The sequence below is a fragment of the Pyrgilauda ruficollis genome, unplaced genomic scaffold (assembly GCF_017590135.1).
Source record: "Pyrgilauda ruficollis isolate IOZ18807 unplaced genomic scaffold, ASM1759013v1 scaffold21, whole genome shotgun sequence".
In the NCBI taxonomy this organism is placed as follows: domain Eukaryota; kingdom Metazoa; phylum Chordata; class Aves; order Passeriformes; family Passeridae; genus Pyrgilauda; species Pyrgilauda ruficollis.
The window spans coordinates 1,468,559-1,495,681 of record NW_024520318.1 but is presented as its reverse complement, the minus strand read 5'-3'; the positions used below and the strand labels follow the sequence as shown (position 1 = coordinate 1,495,681).

General features: G+C 49.2%; 1 protein-coding gene across 1 annotated transcript; it reads right to left on the bottom strand.

Annotated features, from left to right (window-relative positions):
• Positions 1-202: 202 nt before the first annotated feature.
• IQCJ (IQ motif containing J) lies at positions 203-16,757 on the bottom strand. The gene is made up of 4 exons (XM_041467988.1): positions 16,749-16,757; positions 3,708-3,772; positions 2,757-2,837; positions 203-527 (listed from the first exon to the last, which is right to left on the bottom strand). Exons 1-4 carry the CDS (start codon positions 16,755-16,757, stop codon positions 272-274), a joined length of 411 nt encoding a protein of 136 aa, XP_041323922.1. The 3' UTR covers positions 203-271.
• Positions 16,758-27,123: the final 10,366 nt, after the last annotated feature.

The following is a 27,123-nucleotide window of genomic DNA, read 5'->3' as shown; positions in this document are numbered from 1 at the left end:
ACCAAAAATCAACCAAGAAACCACATTTCTTTTCATGAAAAGCACCACAATTTGAAGTTTTTTTGGGAACACAATATCCTAAACACACAGGACACAGGACCACTTGGAAACCCCTTTTTATCAGCAAGAACATCTCCAAATCTGCTGAATTCCATGTCTGATACCCACAATCACACATCCTGATGAGCCTACAAGAGGAATCTCTGCCTGGAGGTCATTTGAGACACCTAAAAACCCCTTTTTAACCCATTACCAACCCACAACTGAGCTTTCACTTATCCCAAACCCCAGAAAGGAGGGCAGCAAAGGCAAAAGGAGGAATTCCAGCCGGACTCACGGGGGTGCTGCTGTCGGAGAAGGTGTTCATGCTGACAGACCTGCTCATCTTGCCCGAGGCTGGCGACGTTGGGGACATTGGGGACCTTGGGGACGTCGGGGACGTCGGGGATGGGCTGCCCTTGTCCTGTAGCTCCGGGGATGGGGACAGGTCCTGGCGCTGCAGGTGCTCACGCCATGCTCGCTGGATGCTGAGGGAACAAAGGATTTCAGTCCAGATCCCTGGCTCGAAACTTTGGGGTTGGGGGTTCCTGTGTTTTGTTTTCCTGTCTGGGTAAGGATCCCGTGGAACTGCCTCTGCAGGGTTTGTATAAGGCACCACTGGGATAATTTAGGATATTTTTTAAGGTGAATCAGGGGATTCTGGAGTGGTTTGGGTTGGAAAGGACCTTAAACTCTTACCACATTCCTCGGAGTCCAATTCAATCCCAAAACCCATGGAAGTGATTTCAGTTCAGGCCATCCAGAACTCAGAATTTCTCCTACATTCCACAATCAAAATAAAAACATCCATTTTTCCATTTAAAGGAATTAACAACCATCTACATCTTTTTTTTATACCACGTTTCAGATTACAATTCAGATACAAGTGGAATTTGAGAGCTAGAGCAGTATCATGGAATTATGGAATCCTAGAATGGTTTAAGGTAGAAAATGTCATCTCATTCCATTCTCTGCCATGGGCAGGGACAATTTCCACTATCCCAAGCTGCTCCAAACCCTGTCCAACCTGACCTGGAACAATTCCAGCATCCACAACTTCTCTGCAGGATTAACTCCTGGTAGGATTTTTAAGCAATCGAGGGTTTATTCACTGGGATGAGTATTTACATATTTATATTTACATATTTATATTTACATGTATTTCTATTTTAAACCTAGAGAATAGACTGAGCTTAAGTCATAATTACTCTTCTAGAAAACTCCCTGAAAATGGATTATTTTATCTGGTTTTTATTTGCATGACTAAAAGCTTAGAAGACACTGGGTTTAATTTGAAACTTCATGTCCTTTTAATATTTTAATATGCATTAATATCTGAATGGGCTGTAAGTGAGGTGGTGTTTTCTGGACAGAGGCAATTTCTGTGTCAGGGCTGGAGGATCCATGCTGGGAGAAGCTCCAAAAGGAATCCTGGACTCAGATAAATATGTGGGGAAGTTTAATTATTCAAAATCAAGACTTCTAGAATAACTGAAGCCAGGGGAAACTCGGTATCATGTAATGTACAGCAAGAATTAAAGTTACTCTATAATTTGAAGAGAGGATTGATTTAGGATATGAGGAAGGATTTTTTTCCCATTAGGGTAGTGGGGGAGAGATTTCCCACCCCTAAAAACACCCCAAATCAGGCTGACAAAGCTGCCCTACTTGAAGCCATCCCTGCTCAGGCCTGAAAGGTCCTTGAAGGTCCCTTCCAACCCGGACCATTCCATGACTCCGTGATTCGGTGGCGTTGGGGAGGTCGGAGCTCATTCCGGAGCCCCGGGCTGCGCATCCCTCCCTTCCCGGCGCTGCGCTGGGTGTCAGCGTGTGCCATGGCTGAGCCCGAGGGAATCCCGCTTCTCCTGAGCACCCCAGAGCAGGAATGCTGCACTTCCAGGTCTGCTTCCGCCGGGAAATTCCCGGGAAACTGATGTTGGATGGGAAAATCGGCTGCTCCCGCAGGGAAATTCCCGGGAAACTGATGCTGGATGGGAAAACCAGCACGGAAAAGGCTCCATGCTGCCTTCCCTCCTCTGGCTTCTCTGCACACAGGGAAAAATCCAGCAGATTCCCAAATATTCTTGAGTTACGCAGAGGAAATGACAAAATGAGTGCAACACTGATGTTTAACATTTGAAACTGGGGTTCAAAGGGAATCCGTGTGATTCTGTGATCCAGCCCAGGATGGTTTGGGTGGGAAGGGAATGGAAATCCCATCCCACCCCTGCCATGGGCAGGCACACCTTCCCTACTGCTCCAAGTCCCATCCAGCCTGGCCTTGAGGACTTCCAGGGATCCAGGGACAGCCACAGCTGCTCTGGAATTCCATCCCAGCCCCACCCCACCCTTCCAACTAGGAATTCCCAATTCCCAATCTCCCATCCATGCCTGCCCTCTGGCAGTGGGAGCCATTCCCTGTGTCCTGTCCCTCCATCCTTGTCCCCAGTCCCTCTCCAGCTCTCCTGGAGCCCCTTCAGGCACTGCAAGGCCACAATTTGGTCATCTCAGAGCCTTCTCTTTTTTCCAGGCTGAACAACCCCAACTTTCCCAGCTCCATATTCTTACACATAGAGAACTTAATTAATTTGCTAATTGGAAGATCTTTTATCCAGTTACACAGAAAGCCAGGATGGATCCAGTGCGGATCCTGCAGCTCAGGAACTGGACATCCCCAGATGCATTCCAAGGCAGACCCAACACTTTTCCTTACTCACATTTTCACTTTGGATTCCAAGGGCTGGAGATTGATAGGATATTCCTGGATATTATTTTCTTCATCCATGGTGAGCTGATGGCTACGGGGAAGAAAAGGAAATTAGTTAAACGTGTTCCAGCCTGACATTCCTGCAACCCTGTGAATGAATTCCCTAATCTGGACAAGAACAAACAAGAGCTGCTGATCAGAAGGTGTTGCTATCTTTGGAGGAATTTATCTTGACCTCTGTGTCCAGCTCCCAACAAAAAATGGGAATTTGGATCCAGTTTTCCAGTGGTAACCTGCCTGAATCGCTGTTTTAAATCTCCCAGCTGCCACAGCTCCAGGGACAGGCACAGCCAGCAAAAGAGCTGCTGTAAATTAAAACAAACAAACAAACAAACAAAAAAACAAAAAAACAAAAACAAAAAAACCCTGTCAAATCTAACAGACATCCCTGCTAAATTAACTCCCATCCCCACGGCCATGCTGGAAAAGCTGGAGAGGGAAATGGAAAGGAACAATGGGAATGCTGGCAGCAAATGAGTTACAGCAGCAAAAGCCACGTGGGGGGTGAGGAATAAATTCTTTGTAATAAATGATGGCCAAGGAGTTGCTGCTGGGAAGTGAAGGCTCGAAGAAAGCAATCTGAAAATGTTGGAATATCCAAATCCAGCATCTGGGATCACTGCCCTGGATGGGAGCAGCAGCATGGATTGAATGCAGCTCTTGGCAGGAAATTTGGGAGATCAGACCCCAACCTCTGGAGTTATTTTGAGACTTTACTGGGCACTCAATGATATCATTGTCAGAAATTGTCCTCTTGTAACTAAAAATAGGAATTGTTTATGGGAAAAAGGCAAAATTTGGGATGTCTGTGACAAAGAGGATCCCTCAGCAAAGGGTTCACACCTTGGAAAATCCGTTTCACTTTCTCATGGGTGAGGTGTTTTGGAAAAGGCACATTTACCTTTGGAGCGAGTCTTTGCCATCATTGACCTGTTCCAGGGTGTGCTGGAGCCTCCTGAGTTCTTCCTGCAAGGAGAGAGAGAAAAAAATATTGTTATGAGAAGTGCTTGGACATTTCCTCTTAGCCTCAAGACAAAGCAAGTTTTGAGTCAACACCAAAACAAAAACAATCCCTCAGGTGCCTCCTACAAGATTTTAAACTTAAAAATCCATAACAATGACAAAGAAAACAATATTTTATTGATAATCCAGCACAAGTTTGAAAGGAAATATCAGAGCTACAAAAATAAGACACAGAGTAAAAGAGGGAAGTTTTCTTTCTCTTCTTGGGTATCTTTGATTCCAGAGGTGCTCCTGGGAATCTTTGTTCTGCCATCAAAACCTATTCAGGCTCTTAATGAAGAGATTTCCAGCCTGCACCAGTTCCTGTTCCAGCAGTTTAATGTGGCAGATGTGGAGCTGGAAATCCCCACATCCATGGTAATTCCTGGGAAAAATCCATCCCTGATGTTCAGCACAGAGGTTTGGCTTTAAAAAATGGAATTCTTCTGAGGCACAGCTCAGTTCAGAGATAACCACACAACCTTTCCTTCTCCCACATTTTCCTTCTGGCAGTTTTTCCAGCCTCCTCCAGAGCTGGGTACAGTAATTTAGAATGTGAAAACAATTTGCAGTTGACTTTATCCATAGCTCAGGGTGCCAAAAGCTGCCTGACTTCCATAAATCACTCCTGGTGTTTGACATCATTTTCCATTAACCCCGGGGTGAAGACTGAGCAGAGAACAAAAAAAGCAAGAGGCAGAATTGGTTGAGATGTTTTTGACTATTCCGAATGAAACATCACTGGGCAGTGCCTCTAAAAGCCGGGATAAAAGGCAGCTCTGGAGGGGGCACAGCCAAGTTTGCATAATTGGGAAGAGGAGGAGACAGGAAATCGATCCTAATTTCAGTCGGGCATCATTAACCGTGGAGTATCGATCCGTGCTCCTCGCGGCGGGATTTATGGAGCTGCCCGTGGTGCTGATCCCATGGAAAAGGGGTGGGATGCTGCAGCGGCACAGGGGGGGACAGGGACAGCCAGGATGGTGCCACCCCCAGCTCCACATCCTGCCCAGAGTGACCCAGCTCCAGGGAGTTCCTTTGGAATGGATCCACATTCCTGCTGGAACCCAGGTTGAGTTACGGGGCTTCTCTGAGCCCAGATAAAACAAAAATACTGTGAAAATTCCTGGGCTTTTCTTTTCCCTCCTCCAGCTGCATACAGATGTGGACAGGGATTGGGCAGCTCCAGGCAAACACTGAGGGGAAAAAAATCCAGGAAAGCTTGAGGAGCACACTCACTCAGAGCAACCTGAAGTGTCTTTTCATAGTCCTTAACGTGCTCATTCCATCTATCCATTAATTATTTTTCAGCCTGAGCATACCCAGCATCCTGGGGTTTGTTAATTTTATATTTTTCCATTTTTTATTGCTTTAATTGCATGACACACTTGAGTCTAGATTACTTGGGAGAGGAATACGAGGAGATTGGAACACAGGCAGGGTGAATTGCAGCACAGCAGGGAGGGGAAGGCAGGGGGAAATCTCACATGACAGATCCATTTCTGAATTCCCAGGGGAGGGGTTTTCCCCAGAAAAAGCAGGGACCTCTTTTTATAGCTCCAGAGCCTGTTAATTTTAGTGACAACAACAGAGGAGTGTTTGAAAACTGAAAGAAAATATATTAATCCAATTTTCAGCTTTTCAGTGTGGGGGAATGTCTGTAATCCTCACAAAGGAGGGATGAACTAGTTTGGGAATCAGAAGGTTCCTGTAAAAAGTAACAATCCCATTTATGAAAAAATATTATTTCTACAGTATTTTCTTCCTGGGGTTTTAGGAGGAAATCTGAGGAGTGGCTCTGCACAACTCCCTGACAGGAGGGGACAGCCAGGTTGGGATTGGGATCTGCCACCGGGGAACAGGGACAGGAGGAGAGGGAACGGCCTCAGGCTGGGCCAGGGCAGGCTCAGGGTGGACATCAGCAGGAATTTCTCCATGGAAAGGGTGCTCCAGAGCTGCTGAGCAGGGACATCTCCGCTCTCAGACGCACCGGTGGCTCTGAAGATGGTTTTAATTCCAGAGGTTGCTCGGCAACCACATCCCATGTGCAGCACCACCGCTCTTCACCTGGAGCAGGGAAACACTGGATGGCTCCTCAGGAACAAACATTGGGATAACTCCTCAGGAACATTGGGATGGTTCCTCACAAACATTGGGATGGCTCCTCAGGAACATTGGGATGGTTCCTCACAAACATTGGGATGGCTCCTCAGGAACATTGGGATGGTTCCTCACAAACATTGGGATGGCTCCTTTCAAACATCGGGATGGCTCTTCACAAACACCAGGATGGCTCCTCCCAAACCTGAGCAGGGCCAGGGAACAGCGATAGCAACGAGCCACAAGTGCTCCTCCTCAAGTTGTGCCTCTGGTGTCCAGCAGCAGGAAAGGCCAAGGAAACCCAACTGCAGGTGGAACTTGTCTCTCCTCCTTCTCCTTCCCACCAAACCAGTCTGGAATTCCATGGCATGAGGCAGTCTCCAGTGTCCATGGGATATGGAGATGCTGCTCATACTGGAGGCTGGTGGAGCGTGGAACTCCAAGGAAGCCTTGGAGCACACACTGAAGATCATCCCAATCCTGGATCTTTTTCCTCAATCCTGGATCTGTTTCCTCAGTCCTGGGTCTGTTTTCCCAATCCTGGATCTGTTTCCCCAATTCTGGATCTGTTTCCTCAGTCCTGGGTCTGTTTTCCCAATCCTGGATCTGTTTCCCCAGTCCTGGGTCGGTTTTCCCAATCCTATCTAACACACCCAAACCTAAGCAGGTTTTGACTGGCAGCTGAATCAGAAGGGTTTTGAACTGGGATCTTAAACCCCATCTCGTTCCATCAGCTGCCACACTTCCACAGACTGGGATGCTCCTGCAAATCTGACACAGGGATTGGGATGCACAGGACCCTTAAAATCAACCCAGAGCTAAAATAACAAACACTTTTCCCTTGGAGGCCTCACTCCAAAACCAAAGCAGAAGCAGGGCATCATTCCCAGGGTTTCCCAGTTATCTCATTCCCATTCCCACAGGAAATTCCCATCCCATTCCCATTTCCTCGTGTGCCGTGGGAAGCACTGGGCGTTGAGCACAGAGCAGGTTCTGGTTGTTTGACTGACAGAGTCCCCCAGCATCCAGCAGGGCCTTGGGATAAAGGGCATCCCAGGAAAACCTGAAATGCAAACACAAAAAGCAGCGCGGGAAGCCCTGAGATGGAAACTGGTCACATTCAATCTGGGAAAGCAAAGAGCTCCACTGGGTATGAATAATTCACAAACAGCCTCAGACAAATGATTTCAGGTCTGGAAGGAAATGGGAAAACCTCTGGAGGCTGCAGCTCTTTTTATTCCTGCCTGGTTCCTGCTGAAAGCTGTTTTCTCTGGGGTTATTTTTTGCTCTTTAAAAGAAAAATATATATGGATATCTAAACAGGCTGGATGTTCAGAGAACACAGCAGACCCCAGAGAAATCCTTTCATTTTATTTTCATCTCTGGCTGGTAAATTATTCATTAACAGGGATCATGCAATGGGGGAAAAATTAAAAATTGGCAAATTAGTTTTCATTTGTTGACGTTAATTATTTAGTGTTCTTCCCTTTTATTAGAGGAAACACAGAGGAGATTTAGTCTTGCTCTGGCACTCCAAGTTTGCTCCCCAGACAACTCCCAAATTAGCATTGCTGTGGCTACTTCTGTGGAAAATCCATGGGAATGTGACTCCAGGGCTGAGATGTTGGGGCAGAGCTGGATTTCTGAATTCCAGAGAAACTTTTGGATATTTTTCCACAGCACTTTGTAAAAAAAATAGGCAGGTGGGGCTTTATTTCCAGATATCACCCCAGCCATGGCATTAATGGGGATCTCATTAATTAATCTCCCTGAGTTCAGCTACAAACACCCAACATTCCCATCAAGCTCATTCTAATAAAGAAATACCCTGATATTTAATGGGCAGTGGAAATGGAATTGTCTCTGGAGCAATCTGCTTTGGATTTTGCAGCCTCGCTGCCCTGAAGAGCCACAGGAAGGAGAAGTTAATCACAAATGCTGGAGCCAGACTAAAACTGAGCTTAGCTTCCCAAATCTCCAGCTCTCCCTAATCCTGCTCCTCAGCTCACAGGAGCTGCCAGAACTCGTTCAACACCTCATCCAATTTTTCTTCTGTCAGATTTCAGTGGCTGCTCCATCCTGAAAAGCTGGAAAAGCTTTGATTCCTCCCAGCTTTTCTTCCCAGGCAGCCACACAACTCCCAGGCTCAACTCTGATTTTTCTGAAATACTCTCCAAATGAAACCTGCCACTCATTTATATAAATATGTATAAAATAATAATAAAATAATGATTAAAACCCCACCTGGCTTTGTGGGAGTCCCCATTGTGACCAAACTATACCTATTTCAATCTTTTTAACAAGTTCCTGAGAGACAAAACTGCTCCTGGTGCCTGAGAGCAAATCATCCCAGCTGAGAGCAAATAATTTCCAGGGAAGTTCAATTCTTCAATCACAGAGCCAAAATCCAGGTTTTCTGCAGCAGCTGGTCCTGCTGCACTGAATTTCTGTGCTGGGAAACGTGAAGGTGACCCCAGGACCTGCAGCATCCTCAGTTCGTTCAGTCAGGTGGGGTCAGCTTTTAATGAGCTGAATTAAAGAATCTTGGCTTGATTGGGTTGTTAATTCTGCCCTCCCTGGCTGAGGTTTTTGGTGCATTTTTACAGAGGGGCCTTTTCCCAGTCCCAGTTTCCTGCAAGCACACATCCCTAGGAGGATTTCAGAGACAGATCCACCAGGACAGGAAATTAAAGGTCTCAGCTCCCAGACATCACAAGATCAGATCAAAAACCAAATGAAATCCCAACGTTCACAAACAAAACCTGGGATAATGAAAGGAGGCCCTGGCCACGGGGAGAGGGTGGAATTACATCAGCTTTGTTGCCCTTCCAGGACCTTCCTCCAAACTAAACCCAAATGCTGCATAATTGTTGAGAATAAAAAGAACCCCCAAAAGTGACAAAACCCCCCTTCCCTCACTGCCTGCTCTCCCTGCAGTGTCTGCCAGGAAGGAGCCTCTGCTCTGGGTTTCCAAAATCAAAACTGAATTCAAATGTCAGACAGAGTAGTGACAAGACCCTTCCTTTGAAATGTCTCCATCCTGCCTCCACCCAAGGGACAGAAAGGACAGAAACTCAGTCCACCAGAGCTTTGAACTTCTCTGCCATCCAAAAGCAAGGCAGAGCCCTTGGGCTCCCCCATGGCAGCATCTCACTGATTAAATCTCTTCTTTTCCAGCTGCTTTTAGAACACCTTTAATTCTCAAAGTTCACAGTGACACCAAAGACCTTTCACAGCCGAGCCTGAGAGTGAAACATCCCATTTTTGCCAGGTTTAATGCTACAGGAATGTCAGGAACACCACAGAAACAACACACAACCGCTGCCAAGCTGCACCGGGGTCGCAGGAGTGAACTTTATCAACTGAAAAGCAGCAGAAAAGGTCAAATGGGCACGAGGAGTCCATCCCTGTGGATCCTGTGTGTGTGGAGGGGTGAGGGGGAAGCTGGAAGGGAATGTTCTGGAAATGTTACGTTGGAGATGCTGCTTTAATGCTGTGCTTGGACCTCTGGCAGCTGCAGCATTCACGGGAGGGATCTGTCACAATCTGGCTTTAAACAAATCCAAATGTTGGTGCTGGGTGTTCTGCTGCTGCCTTTGTCAGCGATTGCTGGAGCTGCTAAAGGTCAGATCACAGGAGGCTCCCACAGGAAAGGCTTTCCAGGGAGATCAGCTCTGGCTGTGGGAGGAAAGGGCAGCTGGGTGGTGCTTTGTGATCTGTGGGAGCCAGGCAAAGCTCAGTGCTGGAAATGCTGCAGGGATGCTTTGGCTGCTGGGGTGTTTGTGGTGTTCCTGTCACAGGAAGGAATTCCATCCCTCCCATCCTGTGCTGGGCTCTCCGGTGAGACACGGAGCTGGCATGGGGGAATTTGAGGCACAGGGCTCTCCATGCCATGTAAAATACCCACCATAAAACACAAGCCCTAAATTTAGGGATTAAGCCCAGGAGTATCAACTGGGTCCCTGGTTCAGTGACCACTTCCTTTTTGGAAAATCCATTTTTATGGCAAACACAAAACACCACAGCACCAGGACTGCAGAGCTGTACCATCCCAATCTGAGGAATTCCTGAGAGCCAAACTCTCCTGCTGGAGAATCCCAGGATGGTTTGGGTTGGGATGGATCTTAAAGCCCATCCAATTCCACCTGGGACACCTCCCACTGTCCCAGGCTGCTCCAAGCCCCTCCAGCCTGGCCTTGGGCACTGCCAGGGATCCAGGGCAGCCCCAGCTGCTCTGGGAATTCCAGCCCAGCCCCTCCCCATCCTCACAGGGGGGAATTCCTTCCCAATATCCCATCTACAGCTCCGTGGAAAGAGGAAAAGCACTCCCAGCTTAGTTATGAGGATGGTGAGCAAGAATAAACCAGCACTGAAGTGTTTCTTCCTCCATCACACAAATAATTAGGAATACACAGGGTTGTGTGATGATTTTTAAATAGGATCTCGTGCTGCTTGTGGGAATACAATTCCACAGCAATAGTTTATCCTGGGAAGTCAGCTCAGTGGGGTTACAGCGTGCCAAGTTGAAATGGGAACCATTTGTTTTCTGTCTGCATTGCAGCAGGAGCTGGCAGGGTTTTTATGGAGCATCCCTGACAGCCCCCAACTGTTATTTTCCCAAATTAACGCCGTGCCTATGGAGTTAATGGGAGTGCAGGCAGCGAGGGGTCTCTCCACAGCCTGGCCTCATGCTCAGGATCCTTTGCAGGAGCAGAGAATAAAATCTGACAAAGCTTTCTGTAATTACTGCTCTGCTTCACAGGATGTCACCACAGGCACCCCGTGCTGCTCTGTGACAAAGGACACGGTGCCACTGCTGCTCCCCCAGGCTGAGGGCACAAAAAGGGGACACGTGGAGAGGTTTTATATTTGTGGGGGTGTGGAGAACCCACTCTGCCCTTCCAGGGAGCTCCACAAGCCCTTGACCCCACCAACACTTGATTTCTGGAGAGGGCTCTGCAGAGTTTTACCTGAGGACATCCTAGGGGAACAAGGAAATTCCTGCTCGTAAAGGGGAGGATTGCCCCAAAAATTCACCCCAAGAGGTGATGTAACTCCAAGGTGCACATTCCTCCTGCCACGGGAGCTCTGGCTTTGAGAGAGGAGTCACACAAGTCTGCTCTGATGGAAAATAAAGAATCCTGGAATATCCTCAGCTGGAAGGGACCACCAGGATCACCCAGCCCAGCCCCAGCCCTGCACAGACTCCCCACAGTCCCACCCTGGGCATCCCTGGCAGCACTGTCCCAACACTCCTGGAGCTCGGGCAGCTTTGGGAATGTGCCCATTCCCTGGGCAGTGCCCAGCACCTCAGAACCTTCCCCTGATTTCCAACACTAGAGAGGCAGCAAATCCTGTATCCTTTAACCTCTCCAATTCCCATTTATGACAGAAATATTCCGTGTTGGATGGCTCCAGGACTCATCCTGTGCCCCAGAATTTCCAGGTCACATCTCTTCTCTCAGCCTCACCGTTTCCCTGCTGATCCCTGCCCACCTCCAGCTCTGGATGTACCACCCTGACCTTGGGCTCCTCCTTTCCCTCCTAACCTGCATTTTATCCCTCCTGGATAAGAAGGAATTCTTCCAGCTCCAGAGCAGCTTTGAATAATTATTTTACCCCTACTATATTAATCTGGCTCCTGCAGAACAGCAGCTTTGCCACAGGACTGGAGCAGGGGAATCAATTTTCCAGGAGCAGCTTGTTTTTATTCCATCAGCTCTCCCTTCCCAATGATCCCTTGTCCCTTGCCTTGCCCCAACAGATTTTTGCATGCAGAACTTTTTCCAGATGGCAGCTTCGGTGCAGACAGCAATTTGCATAATTTAAATCTGCTTCCTGGCATAAATTATAGCACAACACAGCTCAGGCTTTGATTTCCAGCTCCTCACAGCCAGGGCTGGGCAGTGCCCAGGAATTGCAGGTGACACTGGAAAACCCTGGCTCAGCCATGGCATGGGGAAGAGCTGAAATCAGAAATATTTCCTCATGGAAATGTGCTCCAAACAGCAGCATTCCAGTGAACTCCAGGAGCTCAGCGGCTGCTCTGGAGTGAGAAGGTCAAGGAGAGCTCCTGGTGACAAAATTGGATTTTCCCACAAGGACAAACACAACTTTGGTGGTGTTCCAGGAAGGCTGAGACAAATCCATGGTCAGTGAATCTCTTTCCTGACTTTCCAGTCTCCAGAAGCTGGGCTGCGAGCTGGAATCACCTCTTTGGGATTCACAGCACACACACTGATCCCAAACGTGAGGGGTCACTTGGGATGCAACCCCTCCCAACAAAAATTAATTATTCTCCTTCCAGAGGCTCTGCTTTACACCAAACAGAAGTTTCTGTCCCAAAACACACCCAGGAACAGCTGAGAGATGGAAGCACTCAGAGCAGAAATGTGCTGGCAAACATGGAACACAAACGGATCCCTCTTCCAGAGAGCCCCACAACAGAAGCCTGAATCCCAAAATAATCCCAGTAAAACACACATATTGCCCAGAGCCTGCCTTGCTCCCGTCAGAGTGGTGGCTCAGTGGAGCCATTCCCAGCCTTGGCACAGGCACTGCTCTGAGGCTGGCCAGGACTGAACATTCCTCTGTCCATTTGGCACTGGGACAGACACGATGGGCCCAAACCCCACAGTCTGCAGCCATCTGGGATGCTGAAAACAGCAATAAACCCAAAAAGTGCTGTTTTGGTCTGTTAGCACCCCGAGCAAGCCAATGTCTCCAAACATTTGTGTGTCTTATGTCTCAATTAATGCATTTTCATTTCTGCACCAAGTGCTTGTGGCCTTCTCTCCGCGTTAGAGGAGCATTAATTCTGCCACTCCGAGTCCTGAGTTTGGGCTCCCTGAGCCCATTTCCACTGTCAGAATTTGTGTTTAGAAATGTCAGATGCTAAATTCCTTAATTTCTTAATTCCATTATTTGTGGGGTTGTGACAGGCCCCACAAGGCTGAGGCCACCTCATCCCCAGGCAGGGAACACCTCCATCCCCTTATGGAGTGCCCATGAAATTCCACACACTCAAGGCCATATTTTCAATGAAAATTTGCCTTGGAATATTCCCAGGCTGCTCTCAGTGCAAATCCTTCCCCCAGCCCGGTGTGGATGTGTTTGTTCTGTCCTGATGGTGAATTCCCATCAACTTTCTGCCAGGGAAAAACCCCAGAGGCTCCTCAGTGAGGATCACATCCATCAGCCTCAGGCCTCTGCTCCACTTTTAATTACAACGCTCAGGATCCTTCCTTCAAATCCTACACCCGAGGAGAAAGGAGCTTTTCGTTTGCACTGCATCCATGAAATTCCCTGCTCCAGTGGCATCCATGTGCTGCTGTTTCCTGGACTAAGGGAGAGATTCCCTCTCTTCCCTTTTTCCATGCAAGATGAGTTTGCCCAAAGTCACAATCGCTTTAAAATCAGTTGTGCTTTGTGCCCGCACTGAATTATAAGGATCATTTTCCATCAGCAACTGTGCTTGTAAAATGGACAATTCAGGCTTGTTTTGCCTGGGATATATTGCAGTTTGAACACTGGTTTAATTTTAATTATACCCAATTTGGGTCTTTATTTCTAGGTGTAGGCAGATCCTGTTTCCAGCAGAACTTTGGGACGAGGACTTTGCCACAAATCAGCTGCTGAAATGCTGGCCTAAAACAATCCTGAGAGTGGTTTGCACAGATACCTTCCCCCATTTAGGCTGAGCCTAAACCCCACCAGCATTCCCAGATTTCTTTGGTGTCTCTCCTTTTGCAAGAGGACGTTTTCCATCAGGATTCCAATCAATGACCACACAACCACGTCACTGGATGGAAAATTCCCTTCAGGCACTGCTGGCCTCGTTGGATTCCTCAGGGACAGAAGGAAAGGGATGGGATAAAAGCTTGGGATGTTTTGTGGAGAGGGAAAACAAGACAGGAGATGAGCTAAAATCACCCTGAATTTCAGGTACCTGGAGAATGGAATGCTCCATGCTTCTCATTCAATTATTAGCATGTAAAGACCACCCTAAATACTTGATAATTGAAGGAATTTAAAGGATTAACAGGAAATTAATGAATAAAAGACCCTCTCTGTGTCTTTCTGAAAGCAGACACTCCACATTGTTTTAAAAGGCACCAAGTTGAACATCCTCCAACTGCTTTTTAATAAATGTAAATAATATTCCAAAGCAGGGACGAAATGCCAGCAGTTGAGAGGTGGCTGAGCCATCCATGGCATGTAAATGAATTCCCTGCCTGGATATCAGGATGTGGATGTGCAGCCTTCAGGAATTAAATAAGCCCAACTTGCACAGCTTGTAAAGAGCTTCCCAAAGCTCCAAAAATCCCTTTTATTATTTATGTGGGAAAAGCAGAGGAGCAGCAAGGGGGAAGAGTTGCAGGTGACACCAGGAGTCAGTGAAACCTGACAGAAAATGCTGAATTTTGGTAAAAAATTGAGGGCAAATAAATTAAACATGAAGCAGGGAAATGCAAAAAAACACTGGAGGATATAATTGGATTTACACACAAAAGTAATGGCAGCATTCCTGCAGCTGGGAGAGCAGATCCAGCTTCCTTCAGCAGGAATCATGGAAAGAGGAGAGCTGAGAATTCCTTTTCCTCGTGGATACTTTCCCAGCTCTGTTTTCCCCCAAAACCACTCTTTGGACCCTTCAAAGGCTCTGCCCTTGCTAAATGGGAATGGCCCCACAGCAAGGTCCTGCTCAGAACCTGGGATGAGCAGAGCTGCCCAACCTCCAGCTAAACCCTGGATTAAGATCTTTGTTTCAGGAGACATTTCCATGTTTTCTCTGAGTATTTTACTCTCTGTAGTTACTCTCTGTATTTACACCCTGTATTTACTCATCCAGCCTGTTGTAGAGGAGTGAGTTGGAATTCAGGTCCCAGCCCCTGTTCCCAGGGGACAGCACAGAAACCTGGGACAACACCTGCAGGAGCCTCACCCCTCCTGCCCCCTGAAGCCAGGATGCTGCAATCAGGTTTTCCAGCTGTAGAAAATACGGAATATTGGCTGTGCTGTGTTTTCCCTGCTGCAATCAGGGCACTGAGAGCCACAGGCCCCTGAAACAGGAAAATTTCCCCTTCAGAGAGCTCATCCCAACCAGTTTGTCATTTATTCCCGAGTTTTCTTTGGCATCCAGGGAAATTGCTGGAAGTACAAACATTCCCTGGCATTTGATCTCTTCCCTGTATTTTAGGTCTGTACAAGCCAGGCTTTAGCCCTTGGGCACACAGAGTCTCCCTGGTTTTATTGGGATTGCAGGAACCCCCAAACTACCACAGCAGGGACCTGCAGGAGCCTCATGACAGAAAATCTGAGTTTTAAGAGATTTAAAGCAGGGAAAGGACTCCAATTCTGTCTGTGCCTTGGAATATTCAGGGAAAGCAGGGAACAAAAGTACTGGACACAATTCCAGAGGTTAGCGCTGCACTGGGAACATGAAGTAAATCCAGCACCTACAGTTCAGGGAAGTTCTTATGGGTTTATTTTATTTATAAGACTCCTCTAGAGCTTCTCCAGCCTTTTGGGAAGCTGAAAAACTTGAACCAGCAAAGGGAATCCAAATAAATTCAGCTCCAGGTAAGTGAGATATTCCTAATGCAGCCTCTTTTTCCCTGTGCAGTTTAACAAATGAGATTCCAGTGTCTGACAAGTTGTCTGGGAAAACAGAGAAGCTCAGATTAATTCCAGCATGGGAGAAATGAGAATTCAATATTTGCTGATTTCCTGCCACCCACTCTGGAGCTCGGAGCTGTGGAGGATCCATCAATCCCAAGATGTTCAGCCTCCTCCCCTGAGAAATGGGATGTGCAGGATGGATCCTCACCTGAGGGTTGGCTCCCTGCCCTTGGAATTCCTGAGGAACCATCCCCAGCTCCCTGCCTTGCCTCCCAGTGCCTCTCCCTGCTGCATTTCCACCCTCTGGTGTTTATATCACTCCCATCTGTCACATCCCAATGGATAGCCTTGGAATGAGGTTTGGAAAAGCCTCGTGGGCTGGCTGTGCCCAGCACAGAGGGGATGGAGTTTGGGATGGAAGGAACCACCCTGTGGAAGAGATTCCTGATGGAATCTCTGCTCCAACGTGCTGGGAAGATCCTGGATGCCCAACCCAGCCAGCCCTGCTACAACTACTCCGGCAAAACCCCACAATCAACCCGGCACCGAGGGGTTATCCCAGCGCCCTGCCCAGCGCCAGACCCGGATTGGTCCCGCAGCATTCCCGGGATGACTTCATCGGGATCCAGCCCCGAGCCGGCAGCGCCGGCAGCTTTTCCGTGTTGACAAACTGCTGAACTCTTGGCTCCAGGAGCCCTGCATCGATCCGCCGGCTCCTCCAGAGCTTGGAGCTGAATCCCTGCGGAATCCCGAGGCTCAGAGCCGCGGGCTCTTCCCCCCGGGAAGCACAGCCACCTTTTCCCCCCCCCAGTAATTGCACAGCCAAAAGAAAAAAGGCTGTGAAACGCAGGGAAATCCTGCCACAACACTCGGCCACGGCTCGGCAGAGCCCTGAGAATCCCCGAGAATCCTCGGGCATCTTTCCCAAGCGCTGTTTGGAATTGTTATCACCCGGAGATGATTCCCTCCTTCCCGAGCCTTAAATCCCCTCAATAAACTTACAGCACGCCAGGAATCGCCTCGCGACCGCTCCAGCCTCCTTCTCCCGAGGCAAAAGTGCCGCCGGCTCCCAGATTCCTGAAGGGAATGTGCCTGCGCATCCCCGGCGGTGTCACATCCACGTCCCGCTGGGCACCCCGCATCCCCTCCCCGATGATTCCCGGGGGAGCGGCTCCATCCCGAGCTGCCCGAGCCCTTCCTTTGGAATCCAGCCCCTTACCAGCCGCATGGTGAAGTTTCCCAGGAAAAGGAGGCAGGAACGCGGCTCCTCCCGCGGAACAGCAGCACACAGGGAAGCTGCGAGCCTCGGAGTTGAGCTCACTCGAAAGGCACCAGAAAAACCTCAAAGAGAGGGGGGGGAAAAAATGGGAAGAGCCAGAGCGGGAGCGAGCAGCGCACAGGCAGCGACAGGAGAAACTCCTGGCACGGCTCCAGCGCAGGGATGGATCCGCGGGCATCCGCGGCCGCGCAGCCATGGGAATGGGGAAACTTGGATTTCCGGGCGGCTTCCGAGCCGCTCTGCTCGCTGCAAGGAGCGTGTGACAGGGAATCGGCCAGGCTGGCTCCAAAAGGGAATGGCGGGGTGGGTGTGTGCCGCACGCAGAAACACATCAACCAATATTCTACTTTGTATAGTCTATTTTCTATATGTTATTTTATGTATTTTAATTTGTAACTTTTATTTCTTATTTTATATTCTACATTCTATATTCCATATTATATTATATATACATTTAATATATAAATATAGTTGTATTTATAGATTCTATTTTCTGGTTTATATTTTATATAAATAAACCCAGCTGCCAGCACAAACTCCAAGCAGCTCGTTCAATCAGCTCCTCGATGGGAATTTTATTATGCACAATTCCAACCCCAAATCTGCATCCAGGTGGCTTCACTGGGGTTTATGATGCTCTTCAGGCACAAATTCCTTAAGGGGTTTTTCCCTAACATTGCCAAAAATCCATTTCCCAGAGGTAATTCCAAGGATTTCAAGCATTTCATGGTACACTGTCAGTGCTCTGAGCCTAAACTTGTGCAAAGATTTCTGCTTTGGCATTGTCCTTCCAATAAAAGGAAGAGAAATAATAATCCAAAATAGTAACAATCGCTGATTTTTCTTAGGCCAGAAGACTCTGTAAGGCTCAGACAGAGAACCCCTGGTGCTCCTCTCACCTCCAAACTCCAGCTGTCCATGGAATTATTTGGTCTCCTGAGCTCCAGCCCCTCTCCCTCACTCTCCATGCAGGAAAACCCTCCCTGCCCTTCCCAGGAGCCAGGCTTGTCCTTTCCGGTGCTCCCAGGAGCTGATCCCGTGGCCAGGATCTGATGGGTGGCCTTGGGCCAGCAGATGGAAAGGAGAGGAGCTGCTCCTGCTCCTCAGGAGAGCAGGAAGGACACAGAGAGCCCTGGCTGGGAAAGCAGGATCCACACAGGTTCCTTGCATCCAGGCTGCTCCATTCCCACTGGACTCTGGAATGATGAGCACTCCCTGCCCAATGAACAGATTTTAAAGCAGCCAAAGTCCAGCAGCTCCTGCATTCCCAGAACTGCTTGGGAATCCTTGGAAACAGCCTTAAACCCAGGAACTGAATCGGGAATTAAACCCACGAAGCCAAAGGGGAAATTCCTCACCCTACCAGTCCATGGGATCTGGGAGTGCCCCGTGACCTCGGAGCTGCAGTAAAGCCCAGCCAGCCAAACCCACCGTGGGACTGCAGCCGGCCGGGATGGCCGAGCCAGAGTTCTCCAAGGAGCCATTCCCACCTGCTGGACTTAACCATGGGTTTGCTGGACTTAACCATGGGTTTGCTGTGTTCCAGGAGCTGGGGGGGTTTGGCCCTCGGGGTCTGGTCAGGGGTAGGGTGGGGTGATCCAGACAAAGCAGGATGGTCCCTCTGGAGCAGGATGGTCCCTCTGGAGCAGGATGGTCCCTATGGAGAAGGATGGTCCCTATGGAGAAGGATGGTCCCTCTGGAGAAGGATGGTCCCTATGGAGAAGGATGGTCCCTATGGAGAAGGATGGTCCCTATGGAGAAGGATGGTCCCTATGGAGAAGGATGGTCCCTCTGGAGCAGAATGGCTCCTCTGGAGCAGAATGGTCCCTTTGGAGAAGGATGATCCATTTAGAGCAGGATGGCCCTTCTGGAGCAGGATGGTCCCTTTGGAGCAGGATGGTCCATCTGGAGCAGAATGATTCATCTGGAGCAAGATGATCCCTCCAGAGCAGGATGGTCCATTTGGAGCAGGATAGTCCCTCTGGAGCATGATTGTCCCTCTGGATTAGGCCAGAAGACTCTGTAAGGCTCAGACAGAGAACCCCTGGTGCTCCTCACACCTCCAAACTCCAGCTGTCCATGGAATTATTTGGTCTCCTGAGCTCCAGCCCCTCTCCCTCACTCTCCATGAAGGAAAACCCTCCCTGCCCTTCCCAGGAGCCAGGCTTGTCCTTTCCGGTGCTCCCAGGAGCTGATCCCGTGGCCAGGATCTGATGGGTGGCCTTGGGCCAGCAGATGGAAAGGAGAGGAGCTGCTCCTGCTCCTCAGGAGAGCAGGAAGGACACAGAGAGCCCTGGCTGGGAAAGCAGGATCCACACAGGTTCCTTGCATCCAGGCTGCTCCATTCCCACTGGACTCTGGAATGATGAGCACTCCCTGCCCAATGAACAGATTTTAAAGCAGCCAAAGTCCAGCAGCTCCTGCATTCCCAGAACTGCTTGGGAATCCTTGGAAACAGCCTTAAACCCAGGAACTGAATCGGGAATTAAACCCACGAAGCCAAAGGGGAAATTCCTCACCCTACCAGTCCATGGGATCTGGGAGTGCCCCGTGACCTCGGAGCTGCAGTAAAGCCCAGCCAGCCAAACCCACCGTGGGACTGCAGCCGGCCGGGATGGCCGAGCCAGAGTTCTCCAAGGAGCCATTCCCACCTGCTGGACTTAACCATGGGTTTGCTGGACTTAACCATGGGTTTGCTGTGTTCCAGGAGCTGGGGGGGTTTGGCCCTCGGGGTCTGGTCAGGGGTAGGGTGGGGTGATCCAGACAAAGCAGGATGGTCCCTCTGGAGCAGGATGGTCCCTCTGGAGCAGGATGGTCCCTATGGAGAAGGATGGTCCCTCTGGAGCAGAATGGCTCCTCTGGAGCAGAATGGTCCCTTTGGAGAAGGATGATCCATTTAGAGCAGGATGGCCCTTCTGGAGCAGGATGGTCCCTATGGAGAAGGATGGTCCCTATGGAGAAGGATGGTCCCTCTGGAGCAGAATGGCTCCTCTGGAGCAGAATGGTCCCTTTGGAGAAGGATGATCCATTTAGAGCAGGATGGCCCTTCTGGAGCAGGATGGTCCCTTTGGAGCAGGATGGTCCATCTGGAGCAGAATGATTCATCTGGAGCAAGATGATCCCTCCAGAGCAGGATGGTCCATTTGGAGCAGGATAGTCCCTCTGGAGCATGATTGTTCCTCTGGAACAAGGTGCTCCATCTGGAATGGGGTGCTCCAGCCCACCCATGATGCTCCTCAACATTCCCAGCTCCCGGTCACATCCCAGCCCCGTTCTCCAGGGCACACCTGCAGCTCCTCCTGAGCCACACCCAGGCCACATCTGTCCCCTATCAAAGCAAAGAGGGTTTAAGCCAGTCCTTGTGTGTCCTCAGGCCAGGCCTAAGCTCCTCACGCTCCATCAGGAGGACGTGCTGGGGGTGTTGTGCCACGACACCCTCACCAAACCAAGCCCAAGCGTTCAGTTGTTCAAGGCTTTTGACTAAAACTGAGCCTAACACGAGGTCTGGCACTAAAATCAGATTTTCTGACTAAACCCACGGAAGGACTGGCCGCTATCAACAGCAGATGAATCATTTATGGAGATCAGCCCCAGGATTTGCAGCTCTGCACTCCTGGAATGCCAATGGAAAGGAAGAGCCGAGCTGGCTCCCTCTGCTCAGCCTGCTCTCCCCGGGGAGCTCGTTAGTGTGGAAACACTTGCTGGAGATTTCCATCAGTCTCTCAGCGCTGGAATCTCTGCTTGGGATTCCCACTCCTGGGTGCTCCAGCTGAACAGAAGCTCCTGGGTGACTCCCACAGCTGCCCCCAAATCTCAAGGAACATATTCCCAGATTTTTAAGAATGAAATTATTGAACTGCCTTGGTCAAATGTTGGACTAAGCTGGAGTTGTCTCATCCCGCCCACGCTCGGCCGCTTCCAGATGGATTTATCCAAGAGAAAATGAAATCCTGGATGTGGCTCCTTGCAGGGTGTCTGTAGGAACCTCAAGTTCCTTGAAAAATGAAACGTAAAAAGCAGTTTTCCAGTAGCCATGAAGATGGAAAACATCATTCCTGCTTTCAGAAGGGGAAGAAAGGAAAATCCTGGGAACTGCAGACCAGGGAGCCTCACCTGTGTGTGGAGGTGGGATTTACGTGGGATATTGGGAGGAATTCCTGGCTGGGAGGGTGGGCAGGCCCTGGCACAGGTGCCCAGAGCAGCTGTGGCTGCCCTGGATCCCTGGCAGTGCCCAAGGCCAGGCTGGACAGGGCTGGGAGCACCTGGGGCAGTGAAGTTCCCAATGGCAGGGCTGGAATGGGATGGGATTTAAGGTTCCTTCCAACCCAAACCATTCCATGGCTCTGGGATAAAATGGGGACCCCATCTCCAATTTTTCCATGGGATTGAGAGGTCGGGGGGTCCATACAAAGCCCACCTTTCCCGAGAGGACACGATGGGCCCGGGCAGCAGAGACCCCATCCCAACTTCCCCAGCACTTGCCACTCCCAGGCCTTGCATTCCTGGTCTGGATGAAAATGGAGAATCCCCCATTTCCTGCACCAGACAAAAGCACTTGTGCATTGGAATAAAATTCTTATTAGTTATTATTTTAATAATTTAAAATCACCAAATTATTTTCAAATTATACCATTTCAAGAATTCTAAATGATTAAATTGTTTTAAAACAAAACCACATGGAAACACTTGGAAAACACTGGATTTACCCCTGGAATCATGGATTTATCACCTGGAGATGGCATTGGATGCATCCTGGGAACTTCATTTTGGTGCTGGGAAATTGCCCCTTCAGTCCTACCTGGTTAGTGAATAAAACCCAATGTCCAAAAAAGAACTTCCTCTGCTATAAATTCCCTGGAATCCACAGGAAATGCCTTTGGTTTGCTCCATGTGGGAGCTGGGCCTGAGGGATGTGCAGGGAAAGATTTCCAATGCAAAATAAGGAATAACTGATCCGAGTGGGATCTGCAGCCTTTGGGGCCCTTAATGAGCTGTTGGAGAAAATTAATTTCCATGTGTGATATACTCAGAGACTACGAGGAAATCTGGGAATTTAATTAATCACAGCATAAAAAAAAAAAAAGGGATTGGATATAATTGTAAGTAAATATTTCTTAATTATTCTTCTAATTCCATGGCTAATTTATTTCCCTGGACACTGTTCCTGGTTCAGGCTGCAAAATATTTATTGGTCCAACCATAAATTCCACATTTTTTAAAATAATTCAGGATTTTCAATGCCTCTGTGCTAAACCCCAAACATTTAAGGCACAAACCTCCCTCCCAATCCTGAGCAGAGCTGTGGGATGCAAAGCACATCTTTCCTAGGAAAATCAGCAGGAATGATGCAGATTCCCATTAATTCCTCCTTAAATTGGATGCTGTCATTTTCCCCGCCTTAATTAGCCCTAATTAATTACCCTGCCCAACACCTCTTGCGTCTGTTCACTCTCTGAACAGTTTTATTGTGGATTTTGCTCCATTTAAAGCTTCCCAGTGCTTTTTTTTTACCTTTCCAGAGGCTTCCCAGAGCAAGAACCAAGAGCTCTTGCAGTGAATTATGGATTTTAGTCCTCGGATCTCTCCCAGATGTTTATTTTGAGTGTCCTTGTGCTGTGCAAGATGTGTGCAACTCTTGGAAAATCCGTTTTTCTTTCCAGGGGGAGCTGCCCTTGCTCCCTTAAAACCCAATCCTGACTGCCACAGAGCTTAAATCAAATCCAGGCTTTGCATCCCTCAGCCTGAAGGAGGAAAGAATGGGAAAACTCCCAAATCCCATCCTGCTTCCTATGGACATGGCTTGAGTTGTTTCAAATGCCCTTTCCAGCCTTTTCCTCCAGGAGCAGAGGGATTACAGGAGCTGCAACTCCAAAGATTTGCGAGGCAATGTGAGGGATTATCTGGAGGGGAATGTTCATGGTTCATCCATAAAATATTTGAGGGTTTTGGTGCTGTTGAGAGAAAAATCCCTGGAAAAATTGAGTGCATCCATTGGCTCCGGTGCTTTAGGAAAACCAACCAGAATTCATCTAGAAAAATTCAACATCATGTTTAAATATGAAATCTTTATGTTGGAGAGCAAATAGTAAAAGAATAGAGTTGCTTTTTTAACTCCTGCTCAGCCCTCAGGATGTTAATCCAGTGGGAAATGCTCTTCCATTTTCTGGGAATGGTGTTCCTGCTGTTCCTCATGGGCTTGCTCCAGTTAATTATGGGATTTAATTAGTCACGAGTGGTGCCTGGGGAATGAGATCAATGGTCTCTCCTGATTTATAGCATTCCAGAGATCCCATCAGTCTTAACAAAGGAAAATTGGGAATTATCACTGATGGATGATGCTGGGTGGGAACTGGGGGAATTCCTCCAGAAATTCAGGACAGGATTCAGGGATGGAAATCCCCAAAAATAAGAAGCAGGGGGGATTTTCCTGCATTCCTGGAGCACTTCCCATGGCAGATCCTGCACTGGATCCTGTGGATCCCTCCCAGCCCAGGGTGCTCCACCACTCTGGGACGCTCAGCAGAGCCTGACCCCGAAGCCCGTTAAAGCCCAGCCCACATTTACTCTGAAATGCTGATTTTTGCCTTCCCAGTCTCCAGAAAATGAAGTTCTGGGCAGACAGGAGCCCCCGGTTTGGCTCTGGAGCTGCTCCCAGCTCTGCTCCTCCAAATCCACATCCCCAACCCAGCCCAGAGTGCCCGGCAGTTAAACCCGGCCTAAAATGACCCTTTGGCACATCAGGCAGTTAAACCCAGCCTGAAATGAACCTTTGGCACATCAGGCAGTTAAACCCAGCCTGAAATGAACCTTTGGCACATCAGGCAGTTAAACCTGGCCTAAAATGAACCTTTGGCACATCAGGCAGTTAAACCCAGCCTGAAATGAACCATTGGCACATGAGGCAGTTAAACCCGGCCTAAAATGAACCTTTGGCACATCAGGTAGGGAATTCCTGATTTTCTACCTGTCCCACTATTCCCAGTGAGGGATCTGCCCTTCCCCAGTGCAAACACTGCTCCCTGAAGGAGTCCTGCCTGGGTTTTGGTGATTATTTGGTGTTATTTGGTGTTATTTGGTGTCATTTGGTGATTGTTTGGTGTTATTTGGTTTATTCCCATTCTGAGAGCTGCACTCTCCTTTCCCCAGCAGCCTGCCCTGCCAAGCCTGGATTATGGAGGCCAAATCAGAGATGGAATCAGCACTTGTGGGGTTTGACAAAAGCCACGAGGACACCAAACCCCCCCAAAGCCAAGCACAGAGGACAAAACCCCTGTGGCACAGGGCAGGAATGAACTGCTTTTGAAATTCACAGACACCAAACCAGAGGTAACCTGTGGTTGTAGCAAAGATTGCCAGGATTTAAATGGAAGGTTTATTTCAAAATAAACATTTATTTATGCTTAGAGAGAGTTTGGGGGTGGGGCTGAGTTAAAAGGGGGCTGGTGCTGGGCAGACACCACCAGGGATGGTTCAAATCACTGTTAAATAACAAATAATTCCTGTATCAAACACATTTGGGTGGCTTCTACAATATATTTTTAATCTTAATTTAAATGAGGTGCTGCTGTCCTTTGGTGCTGCATTTTTGGTACAAAATCACTGTTAAATAACAAATTAATTCCTGTATCAAAGGACATTTGGGTGGCTTCTCCAATATATTTTTAATTTTAATTTAAATGAGGTGCTGCTGTCCTTTGGTGCTGCATTTTTGGTACAAAACAAAAGTTAAATAACAAATAATTCCTGTATCAAAGCATATTTGGGTGGCTCTCCAATATACTTTTTAATCTTAATTTAAATGAGGTGCTGCTCTCTTTTGGTGCTGCATTTTTGGTACAAAATCACTGTTAAATAACAAATAATTCCTGTATCAAAGGACATTTGGGTGGCTTCTACAATACTTTTTAATCTTAATTTAAATGAAGTGCTGCTCTCCTTTGGTGCTGCATTTTTGGTGCTGCCCAGGGGAACCAGATCCCACCTGTGCAAACCCCACAGGTGTGGAAGGTTACATTTTTCCCCTTTTTTTCTTTTTTTTTTTTTAATTTCTTTCTCCGGGGACGTTTGCTCCCTTCTGCTGCTCCGAGGGGACTGCAGGTGCTCAGGGGACACCGCCGTGCTTGGGGTGGGGACGAGGATTTGGGGGGTTTTATCCGGGGCTGAGCTCGGTGCCTGGGCGTTTTCCTGGGAAGTTTTTGCAGGGATTTGGGGCTTGCCTGGGCTCGGGGCTGCCCTGCTCCTGGGGATCGGGGAGGGCACAGGGGTGGCTTTGGGGCCGGGCTGCGGCTGCTGCTGCTGCGGGGACAACTCTGCCACCAGAGCTCTGTCCCTCCCTGCTCCTCCTGCCGGGGAGTCAAAATCTTCCCAAAATCCCGGGACCCCAATCCCTGATCCCTCACCCTCTGCTCAGTGCTTTAGGGGAATCCAGGACCCCAATCCCTGATCCCTCACCCTCTGCTCGGTGCTTTAGGGGAATCCAGGACCCCAATCCCTGACCCCAATCCCTGATCCCTCACCTTCTGCTCGGTGCCTTAGGGGAATCCTGGGACCCCAGTCCCTGTGCTCAGGGGAAATCCAGGACCCCAATCCCTGACCCCAATCCCTGATCCCTCACCTTCTGCTCGGTGCCTTAGGGGAATACTGGGACCCCAATCCCTGTGCTCAGGGGAAATTCAGGACCCCAATCCCTGGCCCCAATCCCTGTGCTTGGTCCTTTAGAGGAATCCTGGGACCCCAATTCCTGACCCCAATCCCTTAGCCCTCACTCTCTGCTCAGTGCTTTAGGGGAATCCCTGACCCCAATCCCTGATCCCTCACCCTCTTCTCGGTGCTTTAGGGGAATCCTGGGACCCCAATTCCTGATTCCTCTCTCCAGAGGGACCCTGACCCCCTGCTTGGTGCCTCAGGGGAAATCCCAGGACCCCAATCCCTGTGCTTGGTCCTTTAGAGGAATCCTGGGACCCCAATTCCTGACCCCAATCCCTTAGCCCTCACTCTCTGCTCAGTGCTTTAGGGGAATCCCTGACCCCAATCCCTGATCCCTCACCCTCTTCTCGGTGCTTTAGGGGAATCCTGGGACCCCAATTCCTGATTCCTCTCTCCAGAGGGACCCTGACCCCCTGCTTGGTGCCTCAGGGGAAATCCCAGGACCCCAATCCCTGTGCTTGGTCCTTTAGAGGAATCCTGGGACCCCAATTCCTGACCCCAATCCCTTAGCCCTCACTCTCTGCTCAGTGCTTTAGGGGAATCCCTGACCCCAATCCCTGATCCCTCACCCTCTTCTCGGTGCTTTAGGGGAATCCTGGGACCCCAATTCCTGATTCCTCTCTCCAGAGGGACCCTGACCCCCTGCTTGGTGCCTCAGGGGAAATCCCAGGACCCCAATCCCTGTGCTTGGTCCTTTAGGGGAATCCTGGGACCCCAATCCCTGACCCCAATCCTTTACCCTCACCCTCTGCTCTGTGCCTCGGGGGGAACAAACACAGGACCCCAATCCCTGATCCCTCTCTCCAGAGGGACCCTGACCCTCTGCTCGGTGCTTTAGGGGAAATCCAGGACCCCAATCCCTGACCCCTGACCCTCTGCTCAGGGGAATCCCAGGACCCCAATCCCTGTGCCCAGGAGAAATCCAGGACCCCAAACCCTGATCCCAATCCCTGTGCTCAGTGCTTTAGGGCAAATCCAGGGCCCCAATCCCTGATCCCTCTCCCAGCTGCTGCTGGCACCCCCAGAACATGGCACAGGACAGGTGAGAACCCAGGAAAACCCCCAAAAATCCCTCTCTCCTCCCTCTTCTCCCTCCTCCAGCTGTTTCCTGCTGCTGCTTTGGGGTTTTTTGTTCTACTTTAATCCAGACCTCACACCCACCCAGACATCCCACTGTTCCCACAGCTGCACCCAAGGGGGAATGGCCCAAAGGGGGGAAAGGCTTTTGGGATTGTTAATGGGATTGTTTCCCTTGGCTGCTGCTTGTTTCCCTCATTATATCCACCCTAGTAAAGAGCTGTTGTTCCTTTTCCCGTATTTTTGCCTGAAAACCCCACAATTTCAAAGTTACAGCCTGCAGAGAAGGGGATTTTCCTGGGGGTTTCCATTCCAGGAAGGTTCCTGGGCAGACTCCTGTCCTTCAAACCAGGAGAAAGGGATTCACCCCAAAGGCTGGGAGGAGGAAGATCCGCGAGGAGCAACAAATCCCTGGCTGCTGGCAGTGAGTGTTGATTTAAACAGGGCTGCAGAAATCCCACATCCCTTTTTTATTTCCCCCCTTTTCTCCCAGCTCCCCTTTCCTTCCCCTTCTCCTTGCTTTTCCTCTCT